Source organism: Osmerus mordax, chromosome 8 (assembly GCF_038355195.1).
Source record: "Osmerus mordax isolate fOsmMor3 chromosome 8, fOsmMor3.pri, whole genome shotgun sequence".
Lineage (NCBI taxonomy): Eukaryota > Metazoa > Chordata > Actinopteri > Osmeriformes > Osmeridae > Osmerus > Osmerus mordax.
Window position 1 is genome coordinate 1264363 of NC_090057.1, and position 22706 is coordinate 1287068.

At 45.0% G+C, this 22706-nt stretch overlaps 1 protein-coding gene across 2 annotated transcripts; it reads left to right on the top strand.

Annotated features, from left to right (window-relative positions):
* Positions 1 to 16956: 16956 nt before the first annotated feature.
* Positions 16957 to 22493, top strand: nt5e (5'-nucleotidase, ecto (CD73)). 2 transcript variants are annotated; one of them, XM_067242406.1, is made up of 9 exons: positions 16957 to 17432; positions 17953 to 18175; positions 18336 to 18524; positions 18860 to 19057; positions 19150 to 19304; positions 19402 to 19528; positions 19630 to 19779; positions 20657 to 20857; positions 21624 to 22493. In XM_067242406.1, exons 1-9 carry the CDS (start codon positions 17121 to 17123, stop codon positions 21782 to 21784), a joined length of 1716 nt encoding a protein of 571 aa, XP_067098507.1. In that variant the 5' UTR covers positions 16957 to 17120; the 3' UTR covers positions 21785 to 22493. The 2 variants fall into 2 exon arrangements, with proteins under 2 accessions (XP_067098507.1, XP_067098508.1); XM_067242407.1 differs by having other exon boundaries at positions 19402 to 19510.
* Positions 22494 to 22706: the final 213 nt, after the last annotated feature.

Below are 22706 nucleotides of genomic sequence, written 5' to 3' on the forward strand. Positions count from 1 at the left end.
TACTTTGGCAAGCTGGAAATTGAAGCAGACTCTGACTCATTTGTCTTAATTTGACATGCTTTGCATCTGAGGGGATAACAGCGTTTTATCCTCCACAGCCACGTCAGTCTGGAATGTGGCCTCCTGCTTTATAGGGAGGCTGGAGGGAAGAGGGATGGCCTGTAGTCAAAGAGCTCCTGAGCGGCTCACGCATGTCCATCAATCTTAATGTAGTTAAACCTAAAGCTCCAGCTACCCACACTCCACTGAGCAATATCGGGAGTCTTGTGGGAATTTATGATGAAGGCAAACAAGACTGCAAACACTGTTAATTCCCCCCTGCTGGCAGTTATTCAACATAATGAGGAAAATAAGTCCTGCTAGGAAAGAACCAGTGTGATGGGAACACTGCGGCAGCCAGGCCTCCGGGACAGCCTGGTCAAGTCTGTGTCTGGGCTGTGGATTGTGACTGATTTGGACTAGAAACCAGGTGTGTTTTCATCCACTTGCCAATTAGTCACATTCATTTGTCAGAAAGAACGGAAGGAATGTACGCTAGCATTCCTGCAGGGCCTTGGGAGATCCAAGCATCCCTTCATCCAGCCCTGTCCCACTGGCCTCCCCTGACACTGAATGAATATTCAGTGTACCCTGCTGTGCTTGGAATGGAACTCCTATTCTGGTGTATGCAAGTTCGGGCGTCCAACAATGCCTGTGCATGCGTTAGATACTGTTGTCAAGCTAAGAGTCAGTTGGCTTTATTTGGAGGCCCTGTGTGAAATTAGGAAGGAACCTTATGGTCTTATTTGTGTTGTGTAATCCAATATCAGCGAGAATAGGGAAAGTCATCGTACAAAAAAACCTAGTCATCTGTCCCTGATCCCTGTGTATAAAAGTTGTCTCAATGGGCCATCGCGAGCCTAATGAAACTGCCGGTATTCTCATTAGTGGTGAGTTATGTGACGTGATCTGGTCCGCATAGAAAATATGCTGTTTGCCTTATGATGCCAATTACCTTTAGGCTGTTACTCTGAGAGCATTCTCCATGTTCCAACCTCCCCCTCATTTAGTCATTAGTAGTCACTCAGCAGTCTGTCTATCAAACTGTTTTTGATCTAAAAATTACAAACAACCATCTGTCATTAGCAGGCTTGGTTACTGTCACCGGGCAAACAGGTTACTGGGCACAGAGACTTTTTGGTGGAGAAACATTCCAGCATCGAGTTCTTCTTTGTCTCTGACAAAACAACTTACCTTGCAAACGTCACTATACATTACCACTGCCAGAAAGTCCGTGATTAGATTTTTCAATTTAGCGAGGATAGCCAAAAGCTGACACTTATTTTTTTATTCATCTAAAGCAATTTTCACTTGAATACTGACCCTATGGGACTATATTAATAAGAATTAGGATTAAATGAAATTGCGAGGAGACGAGCGAGGAGACAAGCTTTTTCACATAACTTCAGACACACTTTAACCAAGAGTGAAATTAGTTAGTTCCCTCTCGCCAAGTGACCCTGCTGAAAACGTTCAAACTGGCAAGTCAAAGTCCTCCAGATAGGATGTCAGAATGGCAGCACACTGTACATGTGATCGAGGCCTGCTCAGATGTCGTCCCCGCCCGGCCCTGACGAGCTAACCCGAGCCTGCCCACTTGTGAAGAGCATGTTTTGTGTGTAAGACTTGGTGTCCTGTTAAACAGCATACCAGGTCACTCACAGCGGTGTGAGGTACTGTCAGCAGCCAGACATAGGCACTTGAGCAAATGGCTTACATTTATTAATAGAACTTGGCCTTTTAGATGACTTGAAAATGGATTAAGGCAGAGATCAGTTTATGCAGCAAAAAAAAGGAGATTAAGTTTGCTTGAGGAGGTCATGAGGAGGTCATGCAATAATGATGGGGCCCCAAGTTGCCAGTTGTTTCTTGAAGAAGAGTCCCAACGCGGGGATGTATTGATTCAACCATCAGTCGGAGGCAGCTGTCACCTCCAGGCTAACGCTAGCATCTCTAGCTGTTTGTCACGGACCTGCCTGCCTACGTTTCATACAGCATGGCTGTGATGGAGGTGTGGGAGAGCTCTCTCACTGAACCCACAAATCAAGAAGTGTTTCTCAAGATAAGGCATGCTCAGGAATGATTGGAGTCTTTTGATTAACAAACTTTCCATCCCGATCTCCTTCCCAGGCCACTTGTGGGACAATGTGACTGATTACTCTGGAGGGCCCGTACAGATGTGACGTCCTTCCAGACAGGATAATAAATACTTGTACCGGTAGGAGGTGGAAATCTTACCCTTGAAGTAACACACAACCCCTACTGATGCAGCTGCAAGACCTGTGATTGAATTATACCTGTCAGTCATGTTACAAACTGTACATACCACTATGCCTCCCTGGTCTTTCGGTCGAACCCTTAAAACACCAGAGAGACAGTCAGTCAATTGTGAGAATGTGTGCTATCAACCGCAATTAATACAACAAGGAAATGTACTGCAAATAATTCCAATGAGTACATTGCAATACCCTAAAACTTGTGTGAATGCATTCCAGTACCCATACCTGTCACCATAGATAACTGTCTGGTGGAGAAAAAAAATCTAAATTCAGTGATGGCAGAGGATTGATTCTTCTATGAGAATTCCACTTTGAGGCTTAAGGCAATTCAAGTGTGGTCCTCAACTTAGACAACCTATTGACCATTCAAACTATTGATCTCTGTGAGATAGGTAGGTATTGACAACGTAATCTCCTGTAGAATATGTTGGAGGCTTCCACATTGCCCCTGCTGGTGAAAGAGGTCAATGTCACACAAGTGCTGCGCTATCCTGGCCCCCAGGACATCCCTACTGCATCACTGCATCCCCAATTGAAACATCAGCAGAATATGAGCTGAGTATGAAAAGTGCACACACGTTCTTGTTGTTATTGTGAGCAGTTGTTTACTGCATCCAGTTTTATGGCATAGAACTGTCTTTGCTACGTGCAGTAAAGCAGTAGAGGTATCTCCTAAAATTACAAAGCAAATGGAGATCCCCTGCAATGGCCCCCCCTGTCCTCTGCTGTGTCCACAGCTCCTACTCTCCCCCCTGTCCTCTGCTGTGTCCACAGCTCCTGCTCTCCCCCTGTCCTCTGCTGTGTCCACAGCTCCTGCTCTCCCCCCTGTCCTCTGCTGTGTCCACAGCTCCTACTCTCCCCCTGTCCTCTGCTGTGTCCACAGCTCCTGCTCTCCCCCCTGTCCTCTGCTGTGTCCACAGCTCCTGCTCTCCCCCTGTCCTCTGCTGTGTCCACAGCTCCTGCTCTCCCCCTGTCCTCTGCTGTGTCCACAGCTCCTGCTCTCCCCCCTGTCCTCTGCTGTGTCCACAGCTCCTGCTCTCCCCCTGTCCTCTGCTGTGTCCACAGCTCCTGCTCTCCTCCCTGTCCTCTGCTGTGTCCACAGCTCCTACTCTCCCCCCTGCCCTCTGTTGTGTCCACAGCTCCTGCTCTCCCCCTGTCCTCTGCTGTGTCCACAGCTCCTGCTCTCCCCCCTGCCCTCTGCTGTGTCCACAGCTCCTGCTCTCCCCCTGTCCTCTGCTGTGTACACAGCTCCTACTCTCCCCCTGTCCTCTGCTGTGTCCACAGCTCCTGCTCTCCCCCCTGTCCTCTGCTGTGTCCACAGCTCCTGCTCTCCCCCCTGTCCTCTGCTGTGTCCACAGCTCCTACTCTCCCCCCTGTCCTCTGCTGTGTACACAGCTCCTACTCTCCCCCTGTCCTCTGCTGTGTCCACAGCTCCTGCTCTCCCCCCTGTCCTCTGCTGTGTCCACAGCTCCTACTCTCCCCCCTGTCCTCTGCTGTGTACACAGCTCCTACTCTCCCCCTGTCCTCTGCTGTGTCCACAGCTCCTGCTCTCCCCCCTGTCCTCTGCTGTGTCCACAGCTCCTACTCTCCCCCCTGTCCTCTGCTGTGTCCACAGCTCCTACTCTCCCCCCTGTCCTCTGCTGTGTACACAGCTCCTACTCTCCCCCTGTCCTCTGCTGTGTCCACAGCTCCTGCTCTCCCCCCTGTCCTCTGCTGTGTCCACAGCTCCTACTCTCCCCCTGTCCTCTGCTGTGTACACAGCTCCTACTCTCCCCCTGTCCTCTGCTGTGTACACAGCTCCTACTCTCCCCCCGTCCTCTGCTGTGTCCACAGCTCCTGCTCTCCCCCTGTCCTCTGCTGTGTCCACAGCTCCTGCTCTCCCCCCTGCCCTCTGCTGTGTCCACAGCTCCTGCTCTCCCCCTGTCCTCTGCTGTGTACACAGCTCCTACTCTCCCCCTGTCCTCTGCTGTGTCCACAGCTCCTACTCTCCCCCCTGTCCTCTGCTGTGTCCACAGCTCCTGCTCTCCCCCTGTCCTCTGCTGTGTCCACAGCTCCTGCTCTCCCCCCTGTCCTCTGCTGTGTCCACAGCTCCTACTCTCCCCCTGTCCTCTGCTGTGTCCACAGCTCCTGCTCTCCCCCCTGTCCTCTGCTGTGTCCACAGCTCCTGCTCTCCCCCTGTCCTCTGCTGTGTCCACAGCTCCTGCTCTCCCCCTGTCCTCTGCTGTGTCCACAGCTCCTGCTCTCCCCCCTGTCCTCTGCTGTGTCCACAGCTCCTGCTCTCCCCCTGTCCTCTGCTGTGTCCACAGCTCCTGCTCTCCTCCCTGTCCTCTGCTGTGTCCACAGCTCCTACTCTCCCCCCTGCCCTCTGTTGTGTCCACAGCTCCTGCTCTCCCCCTGTCCTCTGCTGTGTCCACAGCTCCTGCTCTCCCCCCTGCCCTCTGCTGTGTCCACAGCTCCTGCTCTCCCCCTGTCCTCTGCTGTGTACACAGCTCCTACTCTCCCCCTGTCCTCTGCTGTGTCCACAGCTCCTGCTCTCCCCCCTGTCCTCTGCTGTGTCCACAGCTCCTGCTCTCCCCCCTGTCCTCTGCTGTGTCCACAGCTCCTACTCTCTCCCCTGTCCTCTGCTGTGTACACAGCTCCTACTCTCCCCCTGTCCTCTGCTGTGTCCACAGCTCCTGCTCTCCCCCCTGTCCTCTGCTGTGTCCACAGCTCCTACTCTCCCCCCTGTCCTCTGCTGTGTACACAGCTCCTACTCTCCCCCTGTCCTCTGCTGTGTCCACAGCTCCTGCTCTCCCCCCTGTCCTCTGCTGTGTCCACAGCTCCTACTCTCCCCCCTGTCCTCTGCTGTGTCCACAGCTCCTACTCTCCCCCCTGTCCTCTGCTGTGTACACAGCTCCTACTCTCCCCCTGTCCTCTGCTGTGTCCACAGCTCCTGCTCTCCCCCCTGTCCTCTGCTGTGTCCACAGCTCCTACTCTCCCCCTGTCCTCTGCTGTGTACACAGCTCCTACTCTCCCCCTGTCCTCTGCTGTGTACACAGCTCCTACTCTCCCCCCGTCCTCTGCTGTGTCCACAGCTCCTGCTCTCCCCCCTGTCCTCTGCTGTGTCCACAGCTCCTACTCTCCCCCTGTCCTCTGCTGTGTCCACAGCTCCTACTCTCCCCCTGTCCTCTGCTGTGTCCACAGCTCCTACTCTCCCCCCTGTCCTCTGCTGTGTCCACAGCTCCTGCTCTCCCCCCTGTCCTCTGCTGTGTCCACAGCTCCTACTCTCCCCCTGTCCTCTGCTGTGTACACAGCTCCTACTCTCCCCCTGTCCTCTGCTGTGTCCACAGCTCCTGCTCTCCCCCTGTCCTCTGCTGTGTCCACAGCTCCTACTCTCCCCCTGTCCTCTGCTGTGTCCACAGCTCCTGCTCTCCCCCCTGTCCTCTGCTGTGTACACAGCTCCTACTCTCCCCCTGTCCTCTGCTGTGTCCACAGCTCCTGCTCTCCCCCCTGTCCTCTGCCGTGTCCACAGCTCCTGCTCTCCCCCCTGTCCTCTGCTGTGTCCACAGCTCCTGCTCTCCCCCCTGTCCTCTGCTGTGTCCACAGCTCCTGCTCTCCCCCCCCGCAGCTCACAGGACCAAATAGGGAAGTGGGATTTGCAATCAAATTATAGCTTGCAGGCAAGAGGAATAAACACAGTGTAATTAATAGGATTTGCATATCATTATTATTCTCTGACAATGTCTGTAATGACCCCAGAGGGTATGAGAGCTCTAACAATGTTCACAGATGCATAAATTAGAGTTGGAACAAAACAGCTGCTTGGCCGAGGAACAGCAGAGTACATGAGAGAGCAATGGCTCTCAGAACGCACATGTCCCGAGGGTTAAAGGGTTGTGGGTTTACTAATTGAGCTAAATAGAACAAACTGAAGGGTTTCAATCTACCTGTTGCTATGAGATACATATGTGAGCATACCCTAGAATTCAGACAGGCTCTTACTGAAGAAAACTTTGCACTTATCAGAAGTGTGAATGTTATCTAACATGTCTGTAGCACTCTAAAGTTCTCAAACAGACCAAAGTTCAGAAAGAGAGTCGTTTTTCCCCATCCCTTTCATCTGACGGTAATAACTCTATCAAGGTAATAATATATGTGCAGAATTAATTAAAAGCAGAGGTTGGGCAGGTTAGTATTAATCAATCATTTCATTGGCATGTTCAATGATTGCCGCTTCAGTCATTATCTCTTCCGGTCTGTGACATTTTGACATTGGAAATTTGTGGGTATTTGTGTAAAAACCCACAAAGATTTAAATGGAGAATTGGGTTGAAGACAACAATGATGAGGGGCAGATGGAGACTGAGCTTTAATCAGAGTGAATGTAAGCCGGTGTGGAAATTGAATGCAAAGAATCTAAATAAAACTGACATACAAATGAAATAAAAAAATACATTTTTAAAATAATTATATTGTCGGTAGGAATGATCCGTGCATGTGACATTATCCGTCTCAGGAACCGTTGCCAACATATTCAAATGTGGATGTGTATTCCAGTACCGACAGTTTGAAGTGTCAATCGTTCATAACCTGCATTTTGAGATTCCGCATTGAAAGAAGGAATCTGTTCTCTGAGAGAGAGTGGGCACGTCTCAGAGGAGCGATCTGCTCTTAGAGCCAGACTTGTCTGTTAATTTCAAATCTCATAACAGGGTCCGTCATTGATTGACATATATCTCCTCTCAGCATTCAGGCTGTCATCTTATTAAAACAATCTCCACCGTAATGCATCTTAGAATATTGGCCCTTCGTTGGCTGTGCTTTCAGGGAAAACAGAGTTTGTTTGGGGGGCACCCTCATGGATGGTGTTGTTTGGGGGGCACCCTCATGGATGGTGTTGTTTGGGGGGCACCCTCATGGATGGTGTTGTTTGGGGGGCACCCTCATGGATGGTGTTGTTTGGGGGGCACCCTCATGGATGGTGTTGTTTGGGGGGCACCCTCATGGATGGTGTTGTTTGGGGGGCACCCTCATGGATGGTGTTGTTTGGGGGGCACCCTCATGGATGGTGTTGTTTGGGGGGCACCCTCATGGATGGTGTTGTTTGGGGGGCACCCTCATGGATGGTGTTGTCTCACTGCTGTGTAGCATCCCTGTGTTTCATTAGAATATGTGCCATGCCGACCCCTGCCACCTAGTTAGCTCTGTCTTTGTTATTTATTTTATGTTAATAGCCTCTAGTCTTTTTGGCTTTGCTCTCCCTAGGCAGCACATATGAACCATACAGATGTAGCCCTCTGTGACATGATATGACATCTGAAAAAAGGAACAAAAGCATTTATGTTTCTGCTTTTAACTGCTCCCTTAAAACCATGGTAACCTGAGAATGTTTTTGTAACTGTCCTTGTTACTGCGTCACATCAAACTGAACACCAGGTGTCTCACGTTGGGAAACAACTTCACAGGAAAATAATGTTCATTCATATTAAATGAAAACTCTTTCATGCTTAGTCGATTATTAGTAAATAAGGCATATACTTATAAAAAACATGATTGCAAAATTGCATAAACGGTTCATACTTTGCCAACTGAAAAATGATGCGCTCCAGTGACATTCATGTAAGTTTAAAATATGTTATATGGTGCTGCTTTTAATCAGTTATCACAGATTAGGTAAATAACCACACGGTAATGCATAATAAATCACAAGCTTTTCAATTGTCATCCACCTCTGGCTGTTTTTCACTGTGAATGGAATGAAAGTAGAAAATCTTTGTTACAGAAATTGTCACCTGGCAGAGCTGTTTATATAACACAGCTTCAGAATAGTTGGGAACAAATGATAAATCATGACGATGTCTCCTGGTTACTGTAAGAAGATTCATGGACTCCTCCAGCTTCTAAATTGTAAAACGGGAAGGTTTTGTAAAGGCAAACTTCATCTTTGTAGAGTTCCATTTTTTTGTGTCTCTGTTACGTGATTGATGAAGGAAATCAAAGCACTAAGTCCGTCCCTCTGCCTGTGGTGGGTGCTCTTGTATGATGCTCTCTTCCAGTGCAGGTAGATGAAAGCTGTGGTGAGTAGCACTACACCCACCGTCGTGGTGCAAAAGGTGGGTCATAATGACCCACCTGATGTCTCCACCTGATACCTCAGCAGTGACCCTGTTATCCTACTTCCTGTTGCCAGTTTGCAGCTCTCTATCTCTCAAGTGCATTTTGTCATATGTTTTGTCGACTAGATTACAAAACATTTTCTATATCTGGAATTAAATGTAATGCATTGGTGTCAACACTCCAGATGAAACTGCAATGCTGTGTGTTTACAAGGTATGAAACGTTATCCTGTCCCGTGTTCATGCTTGTCTTTACATATGTGTGCACTGGTTGTGTTAGCTGACAACCAGTTAAGACTGTGTACTGTTTTCCTTAACCCTTGTGCTGCCTTCGGATCACCTGACCCAAAGGTTCATAACGAACCATCGTTGTGTTTACCCAATTTTACCCAATACAAAAACAAATAAAAATTATTTTATTTTAACCTTCGCAATGTGGGGGGTCTGAGACAGCCCACCGGTTAAAAGAAAATGCTTCACTTTGTTTTTGTATGCGGTAAAGTTGTTGCAATACAACGGTGGGTCACAATGACTGATGGGTCAGAATGACCAGAAGATAACACAAGGGTTAAGAGACTGAGATTTACGTAAAAAGACTCCATTTGTACCCATAGGTGCTTTGAGGCCACTCTAAAGTTTCTTGTTTATTCATGGCTAATTGTCAATTTGTCATAATGTGGTGACTGAGTTGAAGGGAAAGCAACGGGAAATGTTTTCTTCAATATCCTCTGGGATGTGTCCTTCCATCTTCAAGCTGAGACCAAAGTGCAATTATAATTATCAGGTATTCCTGGTGGGAGGGCTGGTTATCGATAATATTTCAGAACCTGTTTCCTCAACAGGATGAATAAACCCACAGATAGGAACTGTAAACTTTTTCGGCAGGGTGGTGGTGTGTTGGGAATTGGATGTGATGCTGACTGGTGGCAAGCCACTCGTTTACTATGGAGATGTGGAAGGAGGTGACAGATGAGCGCTGAGGCAGACGGGGGTGCACACTGGAGCAGTACCCAGGAAACTGCAGTAAATCTGAGCGCAGCCAAGGTGTCAGCCTTGATGAGGCTGGAGCTGTCACGCCATCGGGCCATCAAACCAGTCTTTAGTTGACTTGGCCAATGGGCAGACTGGGTCCAGTGAGCAGGAAGGCGATTCTCTGGAGGTCTGTGAGGAGAGGTGAGATGGTGACAACAGCACTGTTCCAGAATAACCTTCATTAAGTGTCAAGATCTCTCTCCAGACCCTCTCTTGTTTTATTTCTCACTGCAGGGCTGTATGTGTACGCATTCTCTAATTCTTGTAGTTCTCTTAAAGCTACATTCACTGGAAGCTGAGATGAGAACTAATTGTTTGAAGTGAGGAAATGAGTAAGATGGTGAAATTCACACCAAAGTATAGCTACTAGTGGTGTTGATGGCTGAATGAAATGTTCATGAGAGGTGGGCAGTTGCATGCAGGATGTTTTGATGCATTCTAGTTTTGTTTTTATATGGTTATTTAATTTTTATTTAGTTGTTTAGTTGTTGTTTAGTAGTTTAGTAGTAATATAACTATAGTTATACAGTTAAATGGTTGTTTAGTTTTAGAGTTTTCAGAGGACCCAAGACTGAGCTTAGAGAGGGAATCTGAGGGAGGTGATGGTTTGAAAAGCGGACATAATGACAGTGGTGTTAGGGTTAACTCAAACAGCTCGACTCTGAAGTGAGTTCAGGGAGGTGTGTGTAACCAAGTTTAATTAGTACGGTATAAACCGTTTCATCAAATTGCTTGTTTTTCAGTGATAACACTGGCTGAAGGCAGTGTTGACGAGAGGACACCATTGACAGTTAATTTTTTAATTCTGACTAGAGAAAAGGTTGCCATCATAAAACAAAGCACCATAAGCTTGGTACAAAGTGTTCCCTCCCACTCTGCTACGACCCTCATGTGTGATGAGTTGTCACTCAACAGATCCCCACATCAAACACAAGAGGAATTATATCCTTGATTAATCGCCACAATTACAGGCGTCTGGAGATTGATGGGTCCTCTGTAGAATTTACTTTGGCTGCCAAGCGCTTCAAAGATTCATGAAGAAGCAGGAAACGGGATCAGAGGGCCGATCCAGATGCTAGGGGCTGTCTCATTGAAGCCACCTCTTGGTATTCCTGCTACATCCAGGCAGAGAATGAAGCCAGTGCCAGCATCCACTCAATAGGGTAGAAAGGCTACACTGAGGAGCTCAAACACATCTCTGAACCTCCCTCACCCTTGGGTCAAATGCAGGCCTGTATCAGGGATGGACACAGTGGGAGGAAGACATTTGAAGGCTACCTTTTGCTTTCAAGGGGAGAGAGAATCATGAATGAGGATACTGCTTTTAGCAGCTGGTAAAATGGAAAGGAAGGATTCAGGGATTGGAAGGTTTTTGGTTTCTCCTAAACTACTGTATCCTTTCGCCCTTGCCTATTGGTCTCCATTAAACCCAGTCATGATAAATTAACCTTTGAACTGTCCTAAGAAAGGAGATTACAAAACTCAGATAAAGCATTCTTGTTGTGAGTCATATTTGAAAACAAAATGTCCCTATCAGTCAAATGTATTCAGTGATTTCTTTTTTTTGTTGTGTTTGTGACTTTTTCAATCTGTAATTATGTGTCATGTTATTGCTTGCAAAAATACCTGCACATACTACCTCCTGGGAAATGAGACAGTGAAGCTAAACATAGAGACACATTAGCATAAATACATTCTTTGTTTAAGTGGATATTCACCATCTCCACCTTGCAAAAAATAAAACATCTACATAAAAACCTTCTGGTGTGTATCTCTGTTTGTAGGATTGATTTGTGGACCCATGGCTAACATCACACGGAGGGAAAGGAGATCTAATAAGCGGAGCCTCTGTGAATTATGCAGCGCTGGTGTGAGTGGCTATCTGTGTTCCTCAGGCTTGCCTGGGAGGGAGCGTGTTTGATTGCGGTGCTTTTTTGATGGCTGTGTCCATCACTCTCCAGCTGGACTCACTCTTCCTAATAATCATCCTGTAAGCAGCAGTCACCAGAGAGCTCCTCTATCAACCCAGATTGAGAGCTGCTCGCTAGATGGGGATGTCTGTTTGTGTGTGTCTGTGTGTCAGTCTGATGGAGACAGATTCTGGTAGATTGATCAGGACTGGCCATCTTGTTTGCGCTGCTTGTCGCTTGTTCAGCATTGTTGACCAAATCAGGCGGCCTGTTCTCTCCTCATTTAAATGACTCTTCACATGTTTTCCTACATGTCACAGATGCGTGCGTTTGCTACTACTGAGTGAGTTTTGTTCAGCGTTGTACGCTGACGTGTTCTTGTAGATCAGGGGAGAAGGGTCAAGGAGAGGAGACTGAATTTTCAACTGTGCAAACGTTGTGTCCCCAGAGTGTAGGAATGTTGAATGATGCAGAATGATGAGTGCTCTAATTGTTTCCAACTTGACTCCAGTGACATTGCAGCACTTACTCCCCAGATTAAAATACATCAATATTCTAGACACAGAAGAGAAGCTGATACACAATGTTCCTGCTTCAAACACACCTCTTTCTCCTGATCTTTCCTTTAAATGCAATTTTAAGAGCCCCTTCGGTCTGGAACAAGTGATGAGCCTTTTCAATCAATTTAAAACTATCTCCACTGGTACTAAGACTGTCAGGGACAGTGACCTGGAGGTTAGGATGGACACCATTACTGCTCTGTATGAGAGATTCAGACAGGGAATAGTGAACTCCCAACTCCAATAATGATATGCATGGACCTAGAGAAAATCCAATTTTTCGTCTCTTTCAGGAAATGAGGTAAGGCTCTATCTGATACAGTTTCAGTCAACATGAAATGAAATGACGCCCCCAGAAATCATATTAACTTGTGGGATAGCTCATAAATAAAGACACTGGTATCGATATTCAGTTTTGTATGTTTACTCGGATATCTCAAGTTTGCTGATTATTGTTTAGCTCATTTTTCCTCATTTATGTTTGCTAATAAAGTCATATATCAGAGTAATATCTGTGTGTAGAAGCTCAGTGACGCATCAGATGCACAGGCCTCTTACACAGCACTGTTCTACGACAACATAAACACTCCCAAAAACACAGATTTTGATAGCTTTAAGATTGAGCTATATAGTATATATAATGGAGTCATATAAAAGGGAGTCAGGTGGCTGAGCGGTGAGAGAATCGGGCTAGTAATCCGAAGGTTTCCAGTTCGATTCCCGGTCATGCCAACTGACGTTGTGTCCTTGGGAAAGGCACTTCACCCTACTTGCCTCGGGGGAATGTCCCTGTACTTACTGTAAGTCGCTCTGGATAAGAGCATCTGCTAAATGACTAAATGTAAAATGTAAATAATATACAAACATTCTGAAGTTGGCAGTTGCGTTGGCGATCAAGTGCACTGACCTAAGCGGAAGCTCAACAGTCAACATATCAACTAACCAAGATAGCTAGTTACCCTAGAAACAAAATGCTAGCTAGAAAACAATGTGAATCTTTTGTCTTTTTTTTCTTCTAGCCATGGCTAGAACATAATAGCTACCAAGGGTAGCTAGGCATTGAGTTTCATCATAATGTCAATTTTTTTTTCAGACACATTTTAATTAGACCATTAGAAACCTGAAAATGATTTAATGTGTGTTTAAGACATTCTCCTGTTTTGTTCTTTGTGTCATTCGTATTTCCTCCACTTTCCCTGGATCATGGCAACCACTGACCATCTCAAATAATCTGCAGTATGATAGCAACATGCTGTAGGTAATGCTGGCCCATGCTGACCCATGCTGACCCGTGCTGACCCATGCTGGCCCATGCTGACCCATGCTGGGCTGTGCTGACCCATGCTGACCCATGCTGACCCATGCTGACCCGTGCTGACCCATGCTGACCCATGCTGGGCCGTGCTGACCCATGCTGACCCATGCTGGCCGTGCTGACCCGTGCTGACCCGTGCTGACCCGTGCTGACCCATGCTGACCCATGCTGACCCATGCTGACCCATGCTGGCCCATTATGTCAATATTGTTGCCTTTGAACTAGCTTAACTAAGCTAATTCAATATCCATATTAATATTTTCCTTGCGTATGGTAGTTCTGATCAATATTGGTAGTCATAACATTGACAGCACACGTATCCCAGTTAAGTTTGGTGGCTACCATCTCATTGTTTACGATTTAACTATAAATTATTTTAAAAGTATTATTAAGTGTCACATTTAGCATACTGGAGAATATATTCTCTAATATTTCTCTAAAATGCTTTTCATGGATGTTTATCTATTTAATAGATTGTTTATCTATTGTGTTAAGACCATGTGTAGAGACAAGCTCAGCTCAGGTACCTTTATAGAGCCTGTGTTTTCTCAACCTTCATTTATGGTGTGCGCCTGAAAGCATATACTGGGAATCAAATTGCTGCATCCCTTTGAAATACCCTTTGAATTTATTTTTCTCTCAACTCCAGTTTCAATCTCACACCTCCTCTAGCTATCATCTCTGATGACCTCAGAACACAGTCACTCCGCCTGTCTTCCCTCTCCCATCTGATAGCATCTGTTCATTGCCCTTCTATCCAACAAGCTTTATCACAGAGGAACAGAGTCAGTAGTAATGATGAAAGTCACTCATCCCCAACTCTCTGGTTTCAAGGACCTGCCCTTCCCATCAGCCCATCTTCAGGTGGAGCAGGCCCGCTCACTATAGCAGACGGAGGTCCCCCTCACACAGTTCTACACCAGCATCTCTGAACCTCCTCGTGTTTCCTCCTCCTGCTCCTAGTCTGGTTGCTCGGAGACGAAGGTCACGGTAACGAGGAGCGTGTGCTGATGAGAGCTCCTCAGAGCTGATCATTAGTGGTGACATAGCCCCTGTGTTACTGACAGTGTCCATCAGACTACCTCATCCAACCGTATCATTAGCATTAGTTTACATTTAGTCATTTAGCAGACGATCTTATCCAGAGTGACTTACAGTAAGTACATTCTCCCCGAGGCAAGTTTTAACTAAGAGCGTCTGCTAAATGTAAAAAAAATGTAAATGTAATGTAATGAAAGAAAATCTGGTTAAAAAGCACAACGCCACACAACCACAGCAGTACAGACATAAAGAAAAAAGCTAAAAAAAATAAGCAGGTTAAACAAACCAGGGCATTAGTAATACATGGACTCGGGGGATAAAAAATATTAAGCAATACAGAGATTATTTACAACAACCACAATCAAGACACAGGCTGACACTGGCAAGTATGAACAAAGGATACAGGCAGGTGAGAAAACAAAGCCGGCAACAAAAGTAAAACAGGAGGACAAACTAGGCAGTTGGCAACAGACAAAAGACAAACCATGGGGATGAATCGACAACAAGATACCCAGGGTAGGAGTTAAAAGGTGAGAAAGCATTAACAGGATTCAGTGAGGATGAGTGAAATGGTTTCTTTGAAGGCAGGGATGGAAATTAGTTTGTCCAGTTGGAGGTGTTTTTGCAGAGCAATCCAGTCAAAGGTGGCAGCGGACTGAAATGATGCAAGACCAACGGTGGATTAGTGTTTGGAAATGTTTTGCTGGATATGGAGAGAGTAGGGTGAAGTGCCTTTCCCAATGACACGTCATTTGCACAGCCGGAATCGAACCAGCAACCTTCTGATTAATAGCCCAACTGCATAACCGCTCAGCCATCTGTTAGATACAGAGCTGCTGATGCTTAGTCACAGGATACAAGAAGGCTTTTATTCTCTCTGCATCAGCTTTAATGACCCACACTTAAGACTAAGGTCAAACGTATTGTGACTTGTGTTTCTTTATTCATTATGTTTTTATGGGGCAAGGATTCTTGCCGGGTTTCAAACCCACACACGCATCGCGATTTATTTCTTGCACACATCACAAGCCATCAGATACCCTGTACATTCCATAACAGGAATACTAAGATTACTACTTAACACAACCTTCCCTAATTGTCTATTTATTGTCTTGTCCATGTGTAATTAAAGGATCTCGATGCAACAAATGGCTCATTAAATAATGAGCTTCAACTGTGATGCTGCAGGGTCTTCATACCTTACCATCTACTGCCCCCTTGTGGGTCAGTAGATATCATCACCAATTTCAGATTCCATTGCATTTTAACAAAAATGTTCCTTTTTACATAATTGTAAGTCATGGGTATAGGTATAGGCCTATTCACAATCCCTACATATGAGTTGTTATGGAAATGTTGAAATGCACGATTGTTGGGGATGTTTATTCACATATAAAAAAGGTTTGATTTATTTGGATTCTTTTCATGATACTTCTCAGCCATAAAACAGCTTAGAGAAACGATCATCCCTGCTGACCTTCCATAGTTAGGTTTTAACAGGGGACTCACCTAGTAAATACAAGTTTAATCAAACTGAAATGTCAAAATGTCAGAGAGCTTTCAGAAAATTCTGGAAACACACTGAAGCTGATGTCTCTGTCGAGACAACATCCTGGGTTCCTCTTACAAGAAGCTCTGTACTGGTGAATCCCACTTATACCAAATCAGAAAGGAAACTACTCGAAGAAAGTCACAGTATAATGATCTGTGGTGGCAGCTAGAGTCATGGTTATAATTTTTAACCATGACTAACCTCTTCCTTGTGATGATTAACCAGTGGCACACCCAGTGTTTATCTCTCTCTTGCTCCAAGGGGAAGGGTGGTGATCTGTGGATCCCAGTGTAAACTACTGTTACACAATTCATGTAACAGTCAGGAAAGGGGAACACCCTATTGTACTGTTTAAAAGAAAGTAAAGGTCTTGGTTTTGATCAAAAACACTCTCAAGAAGTGTGTAATCTATTGGAGGATTACAAGCATATATTCAGAGCAGGGACATGTTTGTTAGACATTACTACCTTGATATGTTTGTTTCATGGCTAATGTTCTTGTCTAAATATAAATTAAAACTCAATGTTGCATACTTTGTAGTATTAACAGAGAGAGTAATTTATCACTGCAGAAGAGCCACTGGCATAATTCTTCATTCCCAGAATATTTCTTAAAGAACTATAGTGTGGGGTATTAGATAGGGGAAGGGAGGACTAGGTTGAGAGTCAGTATCATTGCAGGAACCTTGAACGTGTGTCTGTCTGTAGCTTGATTATCTAAAGATCCGAGCTCTGTATGAAGGTGAAATTTGCCTGAAGTATTGCTCAGGAATCAGAGACTTGCAGCGTCATTTGTAACGCTAATAAAATATTGCTAATCAAATATATAAAGGCGCTTGCCCATTGAGCTGCAGTCAGCATGGAGCCATGGACCGCCAATGCTTTAGCATTTTCACTACACTGCTCTAGCTAGCATTCACCGCCAACGTGGCTGCCTACGGGCACTGGTAGCTTGCGCCGTCAATGCGCTATGCAATGGGATAATAAATAACGTATCAGGGCATTTGAATTTTAGTCCACTGGGCCATAAAATTGTGACAAAGTTGCTAAAGGGCACTGCCTTCGCGTGCTCCGACGATGAGCACTGCACGTAAACACACCGCATCAGTTTTTTTATATTAGGTCGACGTAGTATGCGTGGCCAATATATACTGTGAACAATTTGGTCCATGAGATAATGCGCTGACATTTAAATGTTGCGAGAGACAGGAGGAAGCTTACGCTCACGCTGTGTCTTGACGTCAGTTTTGAGGCAAAGAAGAAACAAAAAGACAGTAAAATTGCATTGAAACAAGAAGATGAAAGAACTTCGGTGCTTGGTCTACTTTTGCATCTATGTTTCGGTAACAGCATGGGATCTCACTTTGCTCCACACCAACGATGTGCATGCCAGAGTTGAAGAAACAAATATCGATTCGGGAAAATGCACGAAGGGGTCGTGTTTTGCTGGTGTGGCGAGAAGATTTTCTAAAATAAAAGAAATCCGTAGCAGAGAGCGGAACGTGATGCTTCTAGACGCTGGTGATCAGTTTCAGGGAACTGTTTGGTTTAATTTTTACAAGGGTGCGGAGGCTGCACATTTTATGAATAAACTCGGATACGATGCAATGGTAAACAATTTATGTCCGTTAGACACGTGATTGTTGTGTAGTCTTTAAGATTTAATACGTTTTAAGAGAATTACCCAAGTTTAAAAAATGTAACATTTAAGAAAATATTTAAGTAGCTATAGCTTAGCCTACAATTCATAGAATAATACACTACCGTTCCGTTTGATAGTATACGTAGTATAATAGTAAATAGTCAAATAAATCTCCCAAAGTAAAACGCATAGACAGCTAGTTATTATAAGACTTATATCAATGTTGTTTGTTTAGATGTCTGCCTCTGAAATAAATGACATTATCGGTGGATCTCCCTCTTTAGACTGTGGGTGCCATTGTTTTACTATTTAGAATATTGAAAGGACAGTTTGTTTTATTAGCAATTTCCAGGGAATTCCGCATGGAATCTTTGACGTCCGATGGGAGGTATGGTACTAGTCTAGACAGATGCTCAAATCCCCATGTTCCATAGATGGAACACAAACACAAATGGAGAGTTGGGGCATCATTTGTTTTTGTGTTTTAGGCTCTTGGGAATCATGAGTTTGACAACGGAGTGGAAGGACTGATCAAGCCGTTCTTGCAAAATGTGCAATGCACTGTTCTCAGTGCAAACATCAAGCCAGATGACAAACTAGCCCCGCAAATGAGCGGTCATTTCTTCCCATTTAAGATATTTGAAGTAGACTCTCAAAAGGTCGGTGTGGTGGGCTATACGTCACATGAAACCCCTGCTCTGTCACAGCCAGGTACAGTAGATATCAATCACCTGTTTCTCTTCATGCCAATGTGCTTCTGAAACTAGTTCAGACTTTGATCTGTTCAATACTCTCTCCTTGCTTCTGTATGGGTCTTTCTTCACATGGAGGCCTTTTAGTTATGCAATAGTGTCGTTTATTTTTGCTACAGGTCCAAATGTACAGTTTCAGGAGGAGGTAAGTGCCTTGCAGATTCAGGTGAACAAACTACTGTCTCTCGGAGTAAACAAGATCATTGCCCTTGGCCACTCTGGTTTTGCTATGGACCAAGAGATTGCCAGAAGGGTGAGTGGTGTGGATGTGGTGATCGGAGGACACAGCAATACTTTCTTATATACGGGTAGGCCTTACATTTAGTCATTTAGCAGACGCTCTTATCCAGGCCTTGCTTCACCATAGTCTGTTTTTCCTCATAACAAATGTTACCCCACTGAAAAAATTGAAAACTGTTTTTCAAATGTCAAATCTCACTTTTGGATCTGACTGTTAAAAGTAGAAATGACAAATAAAGATAATGTTCACAAGTATAAACAATTTTGCCTTTTTCATCTGTTGCAAAAGTTACAGGTTTCTTTGTATTTGTTTCAACCAAGTTTAGTTTTTTGAAATATTTGTTAAGAACTAGTAATCCTCAACTGTATTTAAAAAAACAACAACCCCAGTTTGTTATGACAGGGCAGGCACCTTCCTCTGAGGTCCCAGCTGGGCTCTACCCTTTCCTGGTGAAATCTGAAGATGGACGAGATGTCCCTGTTGTGCAAGCCTACGCTTTCGGGAAATATCTGGGTTACCTCAAGGTGACCTTTAGCGATACTGGCGACGTCCTCAAGGCCACAGGCAACCCTATCCTGCTGGACAGCACAGTACCAGAAGGTTGGAACGAAGCTCCTCATTTCCATATTCATCTGAATGTGTGTGTATGTGTTCTTGCAGATAACTTGACCTTAGTTTGAATTCCTCTTAAGATCCTGATATTCTTGCTGACGTCCAGGAGTGGAAGAAGAACCTGGCTAACTACTCCTCCCAGTATGTGGGTCAAACCCTGGTCTACCTCAACGGCACGTTTCAAGAATGTCGATTTCGCGAATGCAACCTGGGTAATCTGATCTGTGATGCCATGGTATGTGCTAGAAAATGCCTTTCAAGAAAACAACCAGGAACTTTTGCATAATACTTCTGTATACTTATTGTCATGAAACCATCATTTCCCACTGTAGGTACACCACAACATCAAATATGCAGATGAGCTCCAGTGGAATCATGTTAGCTCCTGCATCCTCAATGGTGGAGGCATCCGAACATCTATCGATGAACGCAGCCGAAATGGTGCGTCCGCATGTGTGTGTGAGAGAGAAAAAGAGAGAGAAAGAGAGGGGGGAGGAAGAAACTGTGATCGAGGGAAAGAGGGAGAGTGTTAAAACAATCCAAAATGTTTGTCTCTTCAGGTTCCATCACAATGGAGGACCTTATCGCTGTCTTGCCGTTCGGAGGCACCTTTGACATGGTGCAGATGAAGGGAACCACGTTGCTGAAGGTTTTTGAGCACTCGGTCAGAAGATATGGAGGCAGCACGGGAGAATTCCTCCAGGTGTCAGGTAGCCCACTGAGGTCCAGCTCCTCACTCATACATACATTATCCTCAAAAGATAACAGTCGGACAATACTGTACAGAGGGGACTACCGTCGGTTTAGACTTTGAACAGATTGATTATAAAAGCAGACATTACAACGCGATCGACACAAAAAAATTAATCATTTACCGTGCATACCTCATGAGCGCAACTGCATACGTTAATGGGAGTCAGGTGGCTGAGCGGTGAGGGAATCGGGCTAGTAATCCAAAGGTTGCCAGTTCGATTCCCGGTCATGCAAACTGATGTTGTGTCCTTGGGCAAGGCACTTCACCCTACTTGCCTCGGGGGAATGTCCCTGTACTTACTGTAAGTCGCTCTGGATAAGAGCGTCTGCTAAATGACTAAATGTAAATGTAATGTTCATAGATGGACATGCTGTATCATTGTTTTAAAATGTTTAACCCTTGTGTTATCTTCGTGTCATTGTGACCCCCCCCACGGGTTGCGACAACTTTTCCTCATACGAAAAAAAGTGAAGCATTTTCTTTTAACCATCGGTCTGTCTCACACCCCCTACAGCGCGAAGGTTAAAAGAAAATGCTTTTTATTTGTTTTCGTATTGGGTAAAGTTGTCGCAGCACAACAATGGGTTATTGTGAACCTTTGGGTCATTGTGGAGTCGGGTGGCTGAGCGGTTAGGGAATCGGGCTAGTAATCAGAAAGTCGCCGTGTCAAATGACGTTGTGTCCTTGGGCAAGGCACTTCACCCTACTTGCCTCGGGGGAATGTCCCTGTACTTACTGTAAGTCGCTCTGGATAAGAGCGTCTGCTAAATGACTAAATGTAAATGTAAATGACCCAAAGGCAGCACAAGGGTTAACTCATTTCTACCCAAAAGGTTTCCATGTGGAATACGACACGTCCAGGGCTCCAGGCGAGCGTGTGCAGAGTGTCAGTGTCCTGTGTACCAGCTGTCGTGTGCCCATCTTTGAAGCCCTGGATCCCAACAGGCTGTACAAGATGGTCCTGCCTTCATACCTGGTGGAAGGTGGAGATGGCTTCTCTATGATTAAGGAGGAGAGGCTGAAACATGACAGTGGTAATCAGAATGGGTTTTTATTCGCCATGAAAGTTTGCACAGACAAGGAATTTACTTTGGCCGAAAGATACCGACCAAGGCAGCCATTATCAGCGCCCTCTTGAAAAATTTCAGCAGAAACATGAGGAGAGGAGAGGAGAAAAAGTCAACCCCCAGACTATGCTCCTAGAGGAGTACAGTGTGGGAACAGGAAAAAACACCTCAGCACATAGGCACATACATTCTGACTACAAGAGAGTCTCACTGCAGCGCTCTCCAGGGGGGTTGTTGTTCCAGCAACGGCCTTGGCCAAGTCCTGTGCTGGTTACGGGGCCGCGTCTACACATTATGGTCTCCAAGTCGAGCCTATCAATTCCATGTTTCTTGCTTCAGAGAGTGATGCGGAGAATGTCTCGAGTATACAAGACAATACGATAGAAGCCAAGCAGGGAAGGTCAGGGGAGGGGAGGGAGAGAAAAATGCGACGCCTTTGTCGAGAGCCAAAATAATTACTTGTTGTGACTCAAAAGTTCCTCATACAAACCTAAGTGTCGAGTCATAACTGTTGTATTAGTTTTAACAAGGAGAGGTATTTTATAAACCAGTGTTTTTGTGTCACACCCAAAAAACAGTTCTGTTTGTTGCATATTTTCTGTGCTTTTTGATACTGTGTTGACAGGACAGTTTAGTCTAGTTAAATCTAGAAAGTGTGTAACTCTGCTTTAGGTGATCTGGACATTGCTGTGCTGGCCAGCTACATCTCAGAAAGTGTGTAACTCTGCTTTAGGTGATCTGGACATTGCTGTGCTGGCCAGCTACATCTCAGAAAGGAAGAAGGTGCATCCAGCAGTGGAGGGGAGGATCAGGATGTTCAGCTCATCCAGTGGAGGATCTGGGTCCATGTTTCTGCTGATTCTGGTAGGGCTGCTCCTGACTCAAAGCCTCTAACGTTTTATCTCAGCAGAATTTGTTTACAAAGCTCACTTTCAAATAGTTTCTTAGCATCTGTGTAGAATATGTCATAACTATGACCATGTCTGCATCATTAGGATATGAGTCCAGAAAAAAACTAAAACATTTTGCAATAGGAGCAGAATGTATCCAAGCTCTGTCCCACTAAATATTTATGGACATAATAGATAGGCATGTCTCTTGAAGCTGAATGTTAATAAACATTCTTAAACATTTAGAGAGCTATACCTATTTGTTGCAGCTTTACTGTTAAAAGGCAAGAAACCAAATTGCTTACCCAATGTCCTTTTTTTTTTGCTTGAAATTTAAAAACATGTAGAAAGTTTATCACAAGACCTATGTATGTGTGTTACTTGTGAATACCATGCATGTGAAACATTTTGTTTTCTGCATTACATTTAAAAAACCCTCAAATGAAATGTTCCCATCTGTGACTGTTTAAGCATAACCTGGTGAATGATATGTTCATAGACATAGTTACAAAGTTATAAAGTAACTAAACAACTTTGATAAGACTGCTTGGAAACAAATGTTATTCAGGAAACAATAAGAAAGGGGAGGAAGCAAAGTGTATTTTATGGCACAAAAAAAATTCATAATCACATGCTACAATGTAGTAAAGGATAAAATAACCATTGTCAAATCCAAATTAAATTATTAAATTAAATGTATTTTGGACAGACTATTTACTGTGTGGTGGTCTGTACTGTAGTGTGTCTGTAAAGAATGGAATTCAAGTCCCTCTCTCCCCCTTGTTTGAGATCGTGTCTCACAGGGTGTTGTGGGAAACCTTTCAGAGGAAGTCTCCTAAGTGGCCTGATCTCACACACAACAGACTTTCATTCTCAGGGGGAAGTAATTAGACTCCTGAAGGCCATCTCATGGCTCCAGTAGATCT